The 17008-nt window shown below is 53.1% G+C and overlaps 1 protein-coding gene across 1 annotated transcript in view; it reads right to left on the bottom strand.

Moving 5' to 3' along the window:
* The window catches only part of TCERG1L (transcription elongation regulator 1 like), an 87047-nt gene that overhangs the window by 10740 nt on the left and 59299 nt on the right, over positions 1–17008 (bottom strand). Inside the window, exons 7-9 of the mRNA XM_087824210.1 lie at positions 14033–14187; positions 6500–6569; positions 597–732 (exon numbers count right to left, since the gene is read on the bottom strand). Of these exons, the coding sequence (XP_087680336.1) occupies positions 597–732; positions 6500–6569; positions 14033–14187 (361 nt within the window). The remainder of the gene's footprint in view (positions 1–596; positions 733–6499; positions 6570–14032; positions 14188–17008) is intronic.

Genomic DNA, 17008 nt, shown 5'->3' with positions numbered 1-17008 from the left:
CCCACAGCGGCCCATTACTGCTCTGCATTCAGTCTCATTTGTGAAGGCGTCTAGCTGGGCGAACCTATTGTTGCAGCTCATTTTCTACCCAAAAGCTAAAGCAGGGGATAAAAGTCACTGGAAGGGGATTCGATTATAAAATGTTTTCCCCATTAAGCCCAGAATGAGATGTAGTAGTCAGCTGCCATTAAAACATCTTAGAAACTAAAAATAGTCAGACTAACCCGTAGATGTGAAGACCCTACTTGAGTAAGGAAACCAGAGGGGTGTCCCTCTGGGAGGGGTGGACCCTGGAACCTGGCCGGGCACCGGCAGGAATCTTAGCCAGGTGCTGCTTGTTTGTGATCCCAGTGACTGTCCCTTCCAGGAGACCTGCCCTGGGTCTCCCCAGGGCTTCTGCTCTGTCCCCACCTTCCAGACTCTCCTTCCTGCTCCCAGACAAGCAGCGGGGGCTCCTCTTCCTGCGGCTTTGACGCTGGAATCTCACAGGGCCCGGGCCCGTGAACTCACTCAGGAAGCAAAGTGTGTCTGGGGCTACGGGGACAGTGACTCAGTCGCTCGCTTCTGAGAGCCATTACCGGCGTCCAGGTCCTTACCCCTCTCTCCAGGAGCATGTCTCGGAAGTGGGTCACGCGCTCCTCCAGGGGCAGAAGGATCTGGGGTGGCGGCGTCCGGGCCCCCTTGTCCTCTCTCTCCGCCTCCTCTGGGCCAGGACTCACGTCACCTTCGGTCCTTTGGGGCACAAGACACAGAGAGTTAAACACGCCCCTGGGGACCCACCTGCTTTTCATCTCAGCCTCTAAGACCTTCCGAGGAACTCTTTACATAGCTAAGACTCTTGGAAAACTCGTTTTAAGTCCTGGTGCAATCAACCCATGGAGGGGGAGCTTCTGTTCTCGAGGTGCAAATGGCTTTGCTGCATTTGGGGTGGAAAGCAGAGACTGAAGCCCTAACCCGTGGGCACCAGCAGGAGAGGAGGTGGTGGAGGGGGCACCTGATGATAGAGTGCATCCCAGCTGCCACTGGGGCCCACTGGGGAGGAAGCCGGGGTCACCGTTTCTCTGCTTAGATGCAGCTGTCACCCAAGGTACAGGAGCGAGCCTTTCATTTGAACAAATCCTCAGAGTTCACACCTGGTTCCATGTTTTTTAGAAAGAGGCCCTTGCTTTGTACATATGCATGGAAGATGGTTACGGGGAAACTATTCTATCATAACTCAGGGTTTCAGGGTATGGTGAGTGTTGTCCTGGGTTCTAACCCAAAACGGAGACTTCAGTGACAACAGGGTGGCTGGTTAATGTCCCTCACACATCATGTCTGGGCTTTCTGACATACGTCTAAGCACAGTGCTCTCACCAGGGGTGACTTGCTCCTGGGGACACTAGGCAATATCTGAAGACATTTGTGGTGGTCACAACGGTCTACTTGGCTGTCCCTGAGTGGCACCATTTACAATATATCCTACCAGCATCCAGGAGCAGAGGCCAGGGATGCTGCTACACCCTGAGATACACAGGACAGCCCCTCCCATGGGATGATCTGGGCAGGTGGGCCCACCTGGGGACTCTCAGGACTCCAGTGGAGTCTGCACTACTCTGCATCTGGGGAGGAGGGGATGGGACCGTTCAAGGTCATATGGTCACTTAGTAGCCAGGACCAGGCGAGTCCCCACCTCCCAACACTCGCTAAGTACGTGGCCTTTCTGTCACTTTCTGTCCAGGGTATTGTGAAAACCTACTAGACCAACATGAGGAGCTGCTGAGAATATTCCATGTCTAACAATGTTCTGTATCAAACAAAGGTTTTCACGTAATATAGATTAATCCTGCCTAATAGCAAATGTGCAAAGAAAAGAAATGATTGCTCAGCCCATTAGGAAATCTTATTTATACACCAACTATTTCAGGAGAACTTACATCCTTTGCCTCATAGGTGACTGTGTGGAATTTTGAAAAAAATAAAATTACCAGTGGATTTGCAATTGTATATTCCAAAGAGTATAATTAGGGTTTCTTTGTAATAAATTTTCTTTAGCTAAAAATAGAAGTGTGGAAACAAGACTCGTATTGTTGTAACTTGAACTGAGATTAATAAGAAGGTTGCGAGCTCAGCGACAGTCCCTTTTCAAGCTACTTCAATGGAATATTTCGTTCAGGGCCGCTGGACGCCGTCCAGACCGCGAAGCCATTGGTTCAGTTAGAACTGGTCAAAGCAAATGCAAACTTGCTAAATATATTTTTAATATTCTCATGGTCGGTATACCTTCAACTAAAAGTAAATTTGAATACTTTCCATAAAGCTGGCTCCAGCCAAGGTCACCCTGGGTGGGCACCCACTCCATACGGCCATGTGGGCCAGGGCTAGGGCCAGGGCTAGGCTTAGGGTATAATTTTGGCTCATTCACACTGGATGGCTATCGTTGTGGTGGCTGTTGTCATTTTTTTATTTGACAATCTAAGGGAAAAGAGGTGAGTGCCCCTGATTAAACAGTCAGGCACTGCAGGATGTAAAATGTTTTGCGGTGCCCTGGTTGAAAACCATTAGACTAGAGGATTGGCACTGTCAGCCCCTCCAGGAAGGGGGGGGCCTGGAGATGGCGTTCAACCACACGGCCAGTGTTGAATCAATCACCCCTGTATAGTGGCCATATTGACACCCTGATAAAAACTCTGGACAAAGAGGCTGGGGAGCATATCAGGGTACCAGGAGGGGATACACCCCAACTCCATGGAGAGAGTGGTTCCTGCACTCAGGACCCTTCTGACCTCAGCCTATGGGCCTTCCGCTTGGCTGTCCCCAAGTTGCAGCCTTTAGAATAGATCTGTAATTGTCAGTACAGCACTCGCTGGGCTCTGTGAGGCATCTAGTGAATCATCAAAACTGAAGGGGGGGTGCGGGTACCCCTGAATGTATGGCCAAGTTGAACAGAAGTCTGGGTGGCCCAGGAATCCCCACCTGGGCTGGCATCTGAAGTGGGGGAGTCTTGTGAGACTAAGCCCTTAACCTTGGGGGGGGGTGCCATCTCCAGGTAGTTAGTGTGAGAACTGAGTTGAAGTGTAGGCTGTGCAGACTAAGGGCCAGCAGGCCAGCCGACTACAGGGACCCAGATGCTGGCTGTGGCCGAGCATTGACACAGATGCTGTGGGAGGCAGGCCAGGCTGCGGGACATCTCCCCCAGGCCTGTATGGCCTCCTGGCTCATCGCCAGGGAGGGTGGGCACAGCTGTCCCCTGCAGGGCCCAGGCTGGTGGTACCGGTCAGGCTGCTGTCTGAATACAGGTCCACTTCAGCTTGTGTTCTGTTCCATCCAGTGTGTCACTGGCAATTTCTTCTCCAATGTGTTTTATGCCTAATTTCATTCTGGTTTTTACACCACATAGCACACTTTTGCTGAATGCTTAAAATAATTCCATTATTTGAAATAAGTCCCAAGTTCTTAAAACAGCACATTTGAAAAGCAGGTCTGAACTTTAAACAGAACCACACATTGGAAACAGGCCGAACCTCCGGGCACCGCGCAGGAGGGGGAGAGCCGATCCGTCTTCCAGTCCTGGGGAGGGGTGCAAGCTTGTCACGGGCGTGTTTCGGTGAACAGTAAATAACAAGCCATTTGGAACGGCACTCACCAGGTAGTTGAAAATACTTTAGCCATCTGAAAGCTTGTCGTTGTGACATTTAGGAAAAGTCGCATTTGGACCTGACTCCACTCCGTGTGTGTGAGAGTGTCCACAATAGATGGGAGTTGTGCGGGAGCCCGAGGGGTGCAGGGAGGAGGTGGCATCCCCAACGATCACTGCCGGTCAGACCCCCATTTCCCAGGCGGCCAACACGGCCGCTGGTCACACGTTGCAGGAGGAAGGTAAGTGCTTTTTGATGAGGAAAATTATATCATTTATACAAAAAGGGGAGGTCAGAATGGACTGACTTCAGCAGGTTCTCCGGAGGTCTGCTCTCCCATTGTTCGGGCCAGTTTACCCAATAAAAACATGCACAGCAGATATGAGCTTGAGCAGCACTTGGATTTCCTGACAAAACCTTTGCCAAAGACACACAAAAATGCCCTGTTCAGCCCTGGCCGGTTTGGCTCAGAGCGTTGGCCCGTGGCCCAAAGGGTCGCAGGCTTGATTCCTGATCAAGGGCATGTACCTCAGTTGCAGGTTCCCCGAGTGCGGAAGGCAACCAACTGATGTGTTTCTCTCAGGTCAATATTTCTCTTTCCTCTCTCTCTTTCTCAAAATCAATGGAAAAACATCCTCAGGTGAAGATTAAAAAAAAAAAAAAAATGCCCGGTCCAGCCAGCCTGGGGTGTCAGCTCTGCGCAAGGGACATGCAGACTCGGGCTGTGGGGGGAGCTTTGGGGCAGCTTCCAGACAGGAGAGGCGCCGTGCGTGTGAACAAGCGCATAAATGAAGGAAGGAACATTCTAGACCCTCATCCGGCCTCATGACCATCGATCTCAGTGGCTGGTGACAATGACGCCTGGAACGCGACGGAAGCTGGTGTGTCCAAGCATTTTCCCGGCACACAGACCTGCAGGGTGGACATGGACTTGGAAACATTCAAGAACCAAAACGGACGGCTTTCTGCCAACACCCCCTCTTCCTTCCCATGCTTGTGCTGAATCGTGGAAGTCCTTCAGGGGATTAAAAGCAAAATTAACGTTTTGATGTTATTAAAGTGCCGACTGCTAAGACTTCGAGGATTGGGTGATGTAGGCAGAGTCCCAGCCACCTGGATCCTGTTCGGTTTCCTCCTATACAGGTTCAAAGTCGCCCAGTAATGGTGACATTTCCATTTCTCTTGTGCCTCAGAAAGCTCGTCTTGTTTTTTAAATTATTTATATGACTCCAAAGACCAACGCTCAGGCTTAGCTGATATCCATGGTGAGAACTTAAAAATAAGGAGACACAATGCTACTCCCTTCGTGGAGCCCTTGGCCCCCATCGAAGTCACTCTGTGTCCATTGTCTGTGGCCCTTTGACACCCAAAGTGACTTTCTCGGGAGAAGATTTGGGGGAGCATGAAAATGGAGACCTGTGAGATTGGGGAGGGGGTTTCCTCACCCCAGCGCCACAGGGAGCCCTGGGTCCCCTTCACCCTCAGAGGAGACTTCTGCCTCCCACCGGGACCCGCCCCGTCTTGGGGAGGACAGTGCTCACCCTTCCTGCATTGTTTCTGGAAAGTTCTGCGATGTTTGCTTGTTATCAATTAAAATGACAATATTCCCAGGCCCTGATCAGCAAAACAATTTTTAGGATGTGCACAGTGGGAAATGGCCTGGAGGTGTTGAAAGTGAAAGATGTAATGAACCCGCTCAGGTCCAATTCCACAGGTTGGTCCATGGGCACGTCCATCGCAGGGGCGAGTCTACTCGCGGCTCCCACTGCCAGGCACCTACTGTCCTGTGCCCTCTCCCTGCCTTGCTCTCTCCCCCCACCCGGTCTTTTGTCCTGGAGCCTCAGGGTGAGAACCGAAGAGGTAAGAATGGGCACAGGCTCAACGGCAAGATTCCATTTTCCTTCACCGCTGCAAACCTTCACTGCTGCAAAAAGCACTGCTCTTCTAAGGGACATTTCTCAAAAGAGAAAATGCAAACAGTGCCAATATCGACAACAGCATTCGGACTCCCGTCGCCGGCCGAGGTGTCCCGCGGGCAGGGCTGATAAGCCGACTCCTGGTACGTGACTAAAGGCACCCTGGGGGCCATGACAAGGGCCGGTTCTGACGGGACACTGGGCACCACATGAGCTCAGGAAGCGGCCTGTGAAACTCCCCCATGGGCTGCCTTTTAGAGTCATTCCCACCTCTCTCTGCCAGAGATGGGTGCCCAGCGGCCACGTCACGCCTCTATCTCTCCCGGTCGGGGGAACTCAGACACACAGACCCCGAGTTTTACCCTTTAGGTGGAAGTCAGTAGGAAAGATACCACAGACCCGCTGGGCCTGCCGGAGGGTTAAGGGGTGACAATGAGCCCCTTGGATTGAACGGAAGGGTGGCTTTCCCACTCACGAGTGCTGCAACCACCACAAACAAAAGGTAACAAGCAAACTTTGATGATGAGCCGCCATCCCCGAGTGTGACAGGAAGTCACATGGGATCATCTCATTTAGGCGTCACCTCGAGCAGCCATCAGGAGCTGCCGCCATCTCGCTTGGCAGATGAAAATCCAGAGATCAGGGTGGCGTTACTTTGCCCAAAATCACAAATCAAGAGAGACAGAGCTGGAATGCCCACCCAGAGCCGCCTGACCCCAAGCCCACCCCTCACCCAGCACAGGGCACCATCTGGCACCTGGACTCCCCTGAGGCAAGAGCCACCGAGACACCTGCCCACTGAGACCCAGGGCACCCGGAGTCATCGCTGAGATGGACCCTGAGACCTCCCCCCTGTTCAGTGTGGAACCCCTGCCTTGCTCGATGGAGCCCAAGCAGCCCACTTCTCCCCACGCCACCTCACTAGCCCCCGAGGAAGGACGCAGAAGGAAAGCATGCGACACCCACCGGTTCCTCTTGGTCTTCACGGTCGGGTCCTCCCCGCCGTCTTCAGAGCTCCACCCGTCGCTGTGCTCAGCTGAAAGACAGGCGGTTAGTGCGGGTGGGTCGCTGTGCTCAGCTGAAAGACAGGCGGTTAGTGCGGGTGGGTCGGCAGCGCTGTGGGTCCGCACCCCCAGCGGCTCTCCCGCAGGCTCGCTGGGAACCCCGAAAACGCGTCTCCCGTAGGCCTTGATCCCCAGTCCTGCCCTCCAAGAGCTTCCTCTTGGAGCGCTTCCTTCTTCTTGCTGTTGTTGCTGTTAAATTCTCACCAGGGGATGGGTATTTTTTCCATTGACTTTGTTTTTTTTTTTTAAGAGAGTGGGAGGGAGAGAGGGAGGGAGAGGGGGGGAGAGGAAGCATCGATGTGAGAGAGACACATAGACTGGCTGTCCCCCGCACCAGCCCCAACCAGGGTGGGTGACAGAACCTGCAACTCAGGTACATGCCCTTGACCAGGAATCGAACCCGAAATCTTTCGGTGCCCAATGCTCTAACCACTTAGCAACACTGGCCAGGGCTTGGGACACTTCATTTAATTTCAGCCAAAGAGAAACATGATTTTCTTTAGTGCAGAGAAGTCATCCCCAGCCGCCGCCCACTGAGGGGCAGCCAGGCCTTCCGAGGGCCAGAGGACGGGAGCTGAAGGTGGGACCACCCCCCTCGCACCTACGCCCTTCCATCCCGCGTCAGCCTGGCGCCCCTGCGCGTGGACCCCAAGCCCAGTGCCTCCTGTGTCCACAGCGATGAATAATCAGATGTCGCCCACAGCCCGCCTGCCCTTCACTGCCGGCTCCGTGTCTACTTCAAAAACCCAAACTGATTTCGAAGACAGCGCCCCTCCTTCCATCCCCGAAGGTCGGCTCTGTAAATGTTTGATGAGCTTTCGGAATGGAAAAGTAAAAAGGTGCCTGGGTGTTTCATATGCGTCTCCAGGAGGGAGGGAGGAAAGATGAGCATTGTTACCTGGGTCCTGACCCCCTGACACACGTCCCAGCGCTCCCGGCATCTCAACTGCCTCGCTCCCCCCTTCTCATTCTATGGGTGTTTCCCAGGAAATCGTGTTCTCATGATCATGTCCCCACGTGGGCACAGGTGCAGGGGACTTGGCACGTCCCCGCCTGCTGGCCCCGCCCACGCACTCATCCTTCCTCGGGGACTTTGCACTGAGAACGCAGCTCATGACAAACGTGGAGTTTATGGAAACGACATCGAGTCCAACAGCTGTGAGGCCGTCCACACCTTCCTCTTTATAAAACCTGACAGCCCTCCATGGGCGCCATTTGGAACCCCGATAGTTCCCCATCACAGCTCCAATTCTGTCTGTACACAGCCTCTCCTTCACCGTACAGTGTGGCAGTTAGTAAGCTGAGGTTGGTTCTGGCAGCCCCAGCGCCCCCTAGCCCACCCTGCCTTTGGTCCCACCGAGGGCCGGGCCACGCCGCATCCTGCACAGCACACCACTCGCTCCATCACGGGACTGGAGTGCTTCCCGAGCCAGACCTGGCCGTAGGCCAGCAGCCAGGCATCTTCCAGCAGGGCCAGCAGGGCCCAGCCCACACCCTGTGCAGAGGCTCTGCCAGAAAAGAGACACGTCAAACATGGAGTGGGAATCGGGGTCCTTGCAGGGTGGTGCTGGGGGAGGGGCGGGGGTTCAGGATCTCAGCCCACAGAAGGCAAAGGAGCCTGAGCCCGTGGGTGTTTTCAGGGCTCTCAGCGGTGTTCCTCAGCCCTGGTACCAGTGGCACTGGAGGCTGGATGGAGGCGTCCTGTGCAAGTGGGATGTCAGCAGCATCCCTGGGCTCCACCCACCCAATGCCAGTTGCAATGTGATAAGCACAGACATCTTCAGAAATTGCCAAGTGTCCCCTGGGGGCACCACCCCACCCCACCCCTCGGCTGAGAGCCAGGAGGATGGCGGCAGCTGAAGTGTTAAGTTCTGTTTAACAGTTGTGGGCCCTGAAGGCAGGGAGACGTGACTCAGCCCCTCTATCAGCACTAATTCAGGGATGAACCTGGAAACTGGGGAAGTCAGTAAGGACTTTCTGGAGGGATGACCGTCTCCACTCACCCACCTTCTCTGGGTCACGTTACAGAGACTGGCCAGCGTGGACACTGAAACGGAGCTAAGGAAACAGGTCGTCTGGCTCATTCATTGTGCAAACGGGAGGCTTAGGCCAGGCCGCCCTGTGGGGTCCCAGGTGGGACACAGCCCATGTGAAGGTCAGGGTTCCTCCCTAAGAGCGGGGTGGAGGACCTCTGCACAGGAAGGGGAGCCTCTCTTCAACCTGAGTCCTCTGATGAGCCAGTTTGGAGAACACTCAGCATTTCCTTTTCCATGGTCTGGGATCTTGCTAAGCGTGGCCCCTGGTGCCCCTGTGGCTGGAGATCCGTGTACACTGTCCCTGGGCAAACACAGCTTGGGAAAGCCACCCTTTCACGGTCACAGCTGTGTTTACCCATGCGGACAGTGTGTGTCCTGCGTGGTGAAAGGTGTGTCATCATCAATGTACGTTTGCCTTGAACATAAAAGACTAAAATGTTTACAGAGCAAGTGCAGCCAGTGAGGCCGGTGCTGTCTCCGTAGCAGGTTGGGGACCAATCGGTGTGAAAGGACAGGCTGCCTGCACCTGGCTGCTCCTGCCACGGGCACAGGGACCAAAATGCTTCCCAGAGTGTGTGCTGATCACATGTGCAAGGCACCGGGCCAGGCTGCCCACCTTGAATATGGAATCAGACCCACAGGGTGCAAACCCCAGTCCCCCACTTCACAGCAGAGTGACCCTGGTCAAGGTCATTAACCTCCTTTCTTTAATTCCCTTTTCTGCAAAATAGGTATAACAATGGCTGGTTGCAAAGTAATGGCCCCCAAAGATGTGCTGGCCCTAAGCCTTGGAGCCTGAGAACCTATCAGGTTACATGGTGAAAGCACATGAAGGCTGCCAAACAAAGGACCTTGAGACGGGAGGTGGCCCTGGGTCATCCAGGTGGTGCGAGAGCAACACGCGTCCAGTAGAAACTGCACTTGGAAATCTGAATTTCGATCTTATTTGGGCTGGTGGTAAGCGGGGGGTAGGCCACTCTCCCATGATGCTGAGCAGAAGGGGGAGCCGGGCCCCCGTCAGCCACGCGATCACGGGGGGAAGCCTCCGAGGCTGGGCAGTGTGCTGCGTGGCCAGTGTTTTCTGGATATCGTGTTTTGTGTTATCGCACCCCGCTGTGTCTACAAAACACCCTCCCGTGTCCCCATGGGATAAAGGCAATGGCTCGAGAGGACCGCCGGGCTGTGGGCCAGTGGGACTGTCCCCAGCACGTCTGAGGTGCACGAGGCTGAGCTGTGGCGTTTGGCAGGCTGGGTGTATTAAATGTAGTTGTGGCTTATGATAGTTTCGGCTTATGATGGGTTTACGGGGGCGTGACCCCGTCACAGGCCGAGGAGCACCTGCACCCTCTGAGCTGAAGAGCTCGGGGCAGCCTGGGACACCGCACGAGAGACGGATGCGCGGCAAGGGCCACGCTCCCCGTCGCACCTGGCTCACAGGCATTTATTCTCAGCTAACAGCATGGCTTCTGGCGCCATAAAGAACCTGGATGCTCCGCAAGATAATTAGAAAATAATTCAGGCCTTCGTCTTAATCTCTCAGCACTGCTAACAGTGAAAAAAGGGCCTTTTCCCTTATCTGTTGAATGATGGGTGGCTCAGCACCGTTGGCAGCTCTGCACGCTGGCCCCAGAGCGCGACACACTCTCAGCTCCCACTTCAGTGCCTGACATTCCCAGGAAACACACAGGCGCACACATGCACATATACACGCACACATGCACACACATGCATGCACGTGCATACACACACGTGTACATGTACACATGTGTGCACAGAGTACATATGCACGCACACATATGCACACGTACACCCACGGATACGTGCACACACTCACACAAACCCCTAAACCTAATAGCAGCTAAATGTGGCAGTTATTTTATAGAATTCATTTATTTTGCTTCCTCTTGAAAAATAGTGGGTATCAACTGGAATGCTTGGTTGTTCCATCTCAGACTAGAAACAGGTATTCCTACATTCAAATCCATAATAGTTAACAAAATGCTGAAATCCCCACCAATCACAACCTCTCCTAGAGCTGGTTCTTGTCATCATTAGAGTCAAATCATCACAAGCCCTGATGGATGACCAGCCGGGAGAAAATGCCACGGCTGATGGCTAGAGGTCATCAACTCCGCCAGGTAATCCCTAATTATCCTCCAGAATACCTCCTGTCCTGATTGTTCTGCTGCAAATAAAACCATTTGGGTGGATCTTTGGAAATTAGAAGTTGTGCATTTAAATGTCAATTCTACCCTGCAACAGAAAGTTGAGGTCACTGGCACAGCTCTAAGATTCAGGTTTTTAAAACTGCTGGTTTAAGAAAATCTCTTTTAAAAAAGAAAGCAAGGTTAAAACTTTTGTAACTACATGTAATTTTATTATCACACATCTATCTAGGCAGAGTAGTTAGGGCCACCACAATAAGTGGATGGAAGACAAAACCACCTTGATATATTGCATCTAAATTCATTGGATATTTCTGGTTGTGTTTGTGAGATCTAAGGCTCTATCTTCCCCCTTTTTAGTATAAAATGAGATTGGTGGTAGTAGAGTGAAATGGAGAACTGATCTATGACCCAGGTAATTCAGGTCCCTGACATTAAATTCATTAAACAAGGAGGCCATTAGACCCAGGAGGCTTAATGCAGGGGCACCTACATAAAAAAGTACCTGCCTCAAGGTTACAAAACCAATCAAAACACTAAGAACAACCAATCACAAGCAGGCAGCTAGGCCTTAAACTACAGCCAGCCAGTGGTTTCCTTTCTTTGTGTCCAAACCTTGACTACATGAGTCCTTCCCTGGGAGGGAGGGGCACTCCTAACCACTTCTGGTTTGGTACTCCCCAATTAGAATTGTTTTTGCTCAAATAAACTCTTGAAACTTGTAATATGCCTCAGTTTATCTTTTACCACTGTCCCCCTCCTTCGGTCCTCCTGAGCTTTGAACTGCCAGGTGGCTCAGTGGGGAGTGTGGGGACGTGATTTTGTTTCTCTTGGACCTGGCCTGGCTTGTTCCAAATGAGAGAAATAGAGCGAGTACGCATGGACTACTAATGTGCCAACTTCCTTCTCATGCCGACCAAGGCTTGAGAAAAATAAATAAAATAAATAAAAACAGCACCCAATTATCTGCAAGAATGCAAGCCAAACAAGGAGCCAGGAGCCTGCCTGTATGATCCATCTCCTACCAAGCAAATAAAACCATCGCTACGACGCACCTAACATTTCTCACGGGCTGCGTAGTCTCCTGACATTCCCCACTGTGCAGAGTCCCCTGTCACTGAGAGATGGTTTTCTATAAGGGTCTTTTGCTCAAGCGCTCGCTCAGCATGCAAAATATCCCTCTTAAAAATGGATGTCAGGCCGTCAAAGGAGGAAACAACCCTACACTCAGTTTCTATTGTACCTGAACTCAGCTGAGTGGGAGCAGAGTTTGCAACCTCAAAATGTGCATCTTTAGGATATGGAATATTTTAATCTGTTTTTGGGGGGGAGGGGGTTAATTCTTATCTGAGGATTTTTTCCCATAGATTTTGAGAGTGGAAGGGGGGGGGGAGAGAGAGAGAGAGAAACATCAATGTGAGAGAGTCACATCGATTGGTTGCCTCCCGCATGGGGCCAGGTATTGAACCTGCAACCTGACCAGGAATCAAAACTGGAACTCTTTGGTCCTTGGTCCAACACTCTAACCGACCAGGGCATTAATTAGGAAATAAAAGACTCAGAAAGAACCTTTGACCTTCCCCCTAGTTGTGAAAAAATACTTAGGCAGAGGGCCTGCTCCAGGAAGGCAGCTTCATCATGTTAACTGCAGTTGTCATGGACAGAGAGGGGCCCAGCAAGGCCCATGGTGACAGATGACCCAGCAAACACCCACTTACCGAACACTGGCTTTTCCATCCACATGTGACCAGCCCTCCTGCCCTTTGAAGTCCCAAACCACAACCCCGTCCCCCCTTAGCTCCAGATGGCGTATAAACCGCCACCGCCTGGCCTGGGATTGGGCCCCACATTCTTATGGGGCCCCGTACCTACATCCATAAGAAAGTTGGGACATTTTCTCCCATTAGCCTGTCCCATGCGACTTTGGTCAGTAGCCCCGCCAGAACTCCAAAAGGAGGGAGGAGAGGCTTTTTCCCCCTTCCCCCACACAGCTAAGTTTTCACAGATTCAGTTAACTATGCTCCCAAAACACTTTTCGCAACATCGTTTGACTCACGCTCTCTGGGGCTCGTCTTTAGTACCTTAAATGAAATAAACATATTAAGCCTGTCATCTCTCCATCTCAGAAGACTGCACTGCCTGCACACGAACAATGGTTTCTGTCCCCCGGGCTGTTGAAGTGTCACACCAGCTTTCAGAACCCTTCTTCTGAATTCCAGCCCGATGCCTCTGGATTTGACTATAAAAGGGAGCCGCTGTCATCAGTGTTACCCCAAGATGAGGCAGAATCGAAAATATCGTCGCAGCCTGGCCCGGCGCGGCTCAGCGGTTGAGCGTCGACCCAGGAGGTCGAGGTTCGATTCCCGGTCAGGGCACATGCCCGGGTTGTGGGCTCGATCCCCAGCAGGGGGCGTGCAGGAGGCGGCCGATCAGTGACTCTCTCATCATTGATGTTTCTATCTCTCTCTCCCTCTCCCTCCCTCTCTCTCTAAAAATCAATAAAAACATATTTTTAAAAATATCATTGCAAACCCAATAAAACACCCCACAACATAAAACAAAACCCCGTCTTCCAAGGGGTCAAGCACCTGCTTGTCAGGTCAGCACACAGCTGGCCTCAGGTCCCTCCAGTGTGGCCCAGGAGCTCAGGGAGGGGCTCGTCCAATACAGAGCCAATAAAAACTGCGGCAGGTCTGATCAGAAAGGATCCTTTCTGAAGATGCTCACTGTTCTTCTCTGGCTCTGGGGACAAGAGTCACGAGGGCCTTATCAGACACAGCTGCCTCTGTGCCCCGCACCCGACCCCTCTCCAAGCACAGGGTTCCACTGAGTCCCAGGATCCCTTCAAAGAAACAACGGATGGTTTCGTGCAAACGTGGGAGGAAGTATGTTATTTATGTACATCTGGTCTCTCAAGTGGGCTCATAAAACATTGAAAAGATTAAACGCTGGCTAATGACGCAGCAGGAAGGACATGCAGAGAGGCTGAGGGATGAAGGTTTTCTCGGAGTTACAAACTAACACAGAAAGAAAGCCGGAGCTGACCCTTGGGAGGATCGATATTTCTGCGGAAAGTGCCATAAAAACTTAATTATTAAATTCTGAAACAGTGAACACAATTCCTCAAAAATCAATTTCCCTCATAACCAGGAAGAACATGCTTTCCTGTCCTGCCCCCTGGGGACACACAGTCTAGACACGGGGCCAGGGCCCGCAGGAGCCCAGCTCAGTTACCTGCTGAGGCCTCCAGCTTGCGCTTGTGGGGTGGGTCTTCGATGATCCTGTTGAGGTCCCCCCGGTGCTTCAGGTCCACGGGCTTCTCCCACACGGACAGCTGCATGGTCGGGTTGAAGAAGAAAACCCGGTCATCGCCCGTCCAGACCACACACCTGTTCGAATCGGAAAACTCACCTGAGTTACGCTCATAGACATTCAGCTGGGACATTGGTGGCCTGTAGGTCCCACCTGAAGCCCTCCCAGTGACCTGGTTTCCAAAGAAAAGGGACCACGTCACCACCGACCAACGAGCATCCAGGGAACTTGCCTGTCCCTCGAGTCTCCTCTGAGACCGCAGACCTGATGGCCGGGGCCCCGCCTGCCGCCTGCCCTTTCCCTGAAGAACTGGAGGTGCTGACACCAGAAAACACGCATTTCCAGAAAGTCCCCACAGCGAGGCCGGAAGTTCTTTACCAGGTGGACACGCTTATTTTCCCACTGCGTTCCTGGGGTATTTCCCATGTTGGTTCGTTAACTTAGGAAAAGTTCATTTAACTTAAGAAAGAGGCTTGCCCAGCTGGTGTGGCTCAGCAGCTGACGCTGACCCAGGAACCAGGGGTCACGGTTCGACGTGCAGCCAGGGCACAGTCCCGAGTTGCGGGCACGGTCCCTGGTAGGGGACCTGCAGGAGGCAGATGATCGATGATGTTTCTCTCTCATGGATGTTTCTATCTCTCTCTCCCTCCCCCTCCCTCTCTCTCTAAAAAAAAAATTAATTAAAAAAGGAAGAAAGGCTTTACATTTGGGGATTTATTTGGCCCAGTTCTCTCCCAATCCTCCATCGTCTCTTGTATATATTTGCTGCATCGGGGATACACCACTTCTGGGCCCCTGGTGCTGGGTCAAGAGACGCCCCCCTCAACATCCTGGCCCGGGGAAGAGCCATCGCCCTGGAACGCCCCCAGGCGGGAAACAGTCACAGCTCCCTAACTCCCACCACACCGAGCTTCTAGAGCAAGGCAGGAGTGCAGCTAATCAGGGACTTAATAGGGGATTATTCCCGGGGAGGGAGTGGAGAGACAACAATTAACACGGCACATTTATATCCAGGCACAAAGAACCCCGTTTCTGTGCCGTAGGGACACGGGTGCAATTGAACCAGGTTGTTGGTGGTGGGGTAAAGACACAAGCGGGATTACCCTAGAGAAATCGCCCATCGACTCGTTACAGTTGGTTTCAACTAGACCGAGCCAGCTATAACATGCAAAATTAATTTTATGCATCGTTTTATGCACGTTTTAAGTAATATGCGTATGTTTCCCTTCTTGAATCACAGCGTAATTTCTGGATGGCGGCCATCCTCCCTCTTCATCTGCCCCACGCCCCCGAGGATCTGATTTGCGCACGGGAGTTAGTCTGGTACAGAGCACCCTCACTTAGCAGCCCTAATATATCAAATTTGGATTTTGTCAAATGAGCACTGGCATTGCTGCTTTGTTCTGCCACAGGATTGCACGGCCGCCTTCCAACAGCGAGGCCCAGGGCCTGCAGGCTCTACGGGGTGGAGGGCAGCTCCGCTCTCCCCAAGCTTCCACCTCGGCCGCAGGGACAGGGGAATTCGCCCCGCCCCTGTCGCCCCCTCACCAAGACACACGTTGGGTCCTGCTCGCCATCGCTGTTTTCCCCTGTGTGCCCTGTCCCAGGAGAAGCGTCCTGTGGACGACAGAGCCTGGCATTCGCTGGGCCACACCCCAGGGCTGGGGTCTCGGAGCTGAAGGGCAGCATCTGGGTGTCCTGGGCTGTCTTTTCTCCTCTCCCCATTCTGGCCGCCTGTGGAGGGCTATCTCGGGGGGGAGGGGGGGCTGACCTGGCAGGTAGAGTAGCCCTGGCTGGTCCATAGTGGGGGGGGGCATGGGGTCTGCAGACACGGGGATTCAGGGAGGAGAGGGCAGAAGCCTCTGTCTCCCCCTTCCCTCCTGTGTTGTGTCCTTACTCCCCTCGCAAGCCCCTCTGGGCCACACCTGGTCTATGCTAATGAAGCGGCTTTGGGGAAGTGCCTGGGGCTGGAGCTGGATGGGGACCTGAGAACCTGCAGACCTCTGGGGACCGGAGACAGGATGCACACTGGGTTCAGTCACCCACGGCCGATGATTTCATCAGTCGTGCCCACGTAGTGAAGCCTCCATAGAAACCCAAAAGGACAGGGTTCGGAGAGCTTCGGGGCTGGCGAGCACATACAGGCTTGCGGGAGTGGCTCTCAGAGAGCCCGGGAGCTCTGTGGCCCTTCCCTAGACCTCGCCTACTGAGCCCTTAACCGTGGGTCTGCCACCCTCTCCAGGTGGACAGTGTCAGACTGAGTTAAGTGGCAGTACACCCAGCTGGTGTGGAGGATTGTTCCATGCATGGAAACCCGCTCATCTCATGTCAGAAGTGAAGTCGTGTTTTTAGGGGAGTCTTGAGAGCGCGGGGGACATGCAGAGGTGTGTCTTTCCTCCCCACTCCTAAGCCTGTCCTCCAGTCCAACCATCTCTGGCTATAGCACTCACCCCACCAGTGTTGACTGAGTGGAGAGCTCGCCAAGGACCAGAGGTTCTGCTGGCTGGTCGAGGGCAGGAAGAGGCTGGCACGGAAGTGAGATGCCTGTTAGGGCAGCTCTGTGCCTGGGAAGCGCAGCCTCCATGTGGTGTGGCTCACAGCTCTCAGCTCCAGGGCGGGCGTCTCCCATCTCTTCCAAAGCCTGGTCAGACTGGTGCCACCTGTGGGTCCAGGATGGCTGAGGGCGCACAGCTGAGAGCAATGTCCTGAGGCGTGCTGGGATGCAGAGGGAGACACAGGAAAGGCTGTGCCCCTGACCACCATCGCTTTCACTTTTTTTGCCTCTTTGAAAGCTTTTATCTATCGATCTTTTGTTATTGCACATAAACATATGCCCCCATATTTAAATAATGAGCAGCATAAAAAGGCCAGGCAGTGATCAGCAGCTGCTGGGGGCTC

The sequence above is a fragment of the Miniopterus natalensis genome, chromosome 14 (genome assembly GCF_054644295.1).
Source record: "Miniopterus natalensis isolate mMinNat1 chromosome 14, mMinNat1.hap1, whole genome shotgun sequence".
In the NCBI taxonomy this organism is placed as follows: Eukaryota; Metazoa; Chordata; class Mammalia; order Chiroptera; family Miniopteridae; genus Miniopterus; species Miniopterus natalensis.
This window is presented reverse-complemented; position numbering and strand designations above follow the sequence as displayed.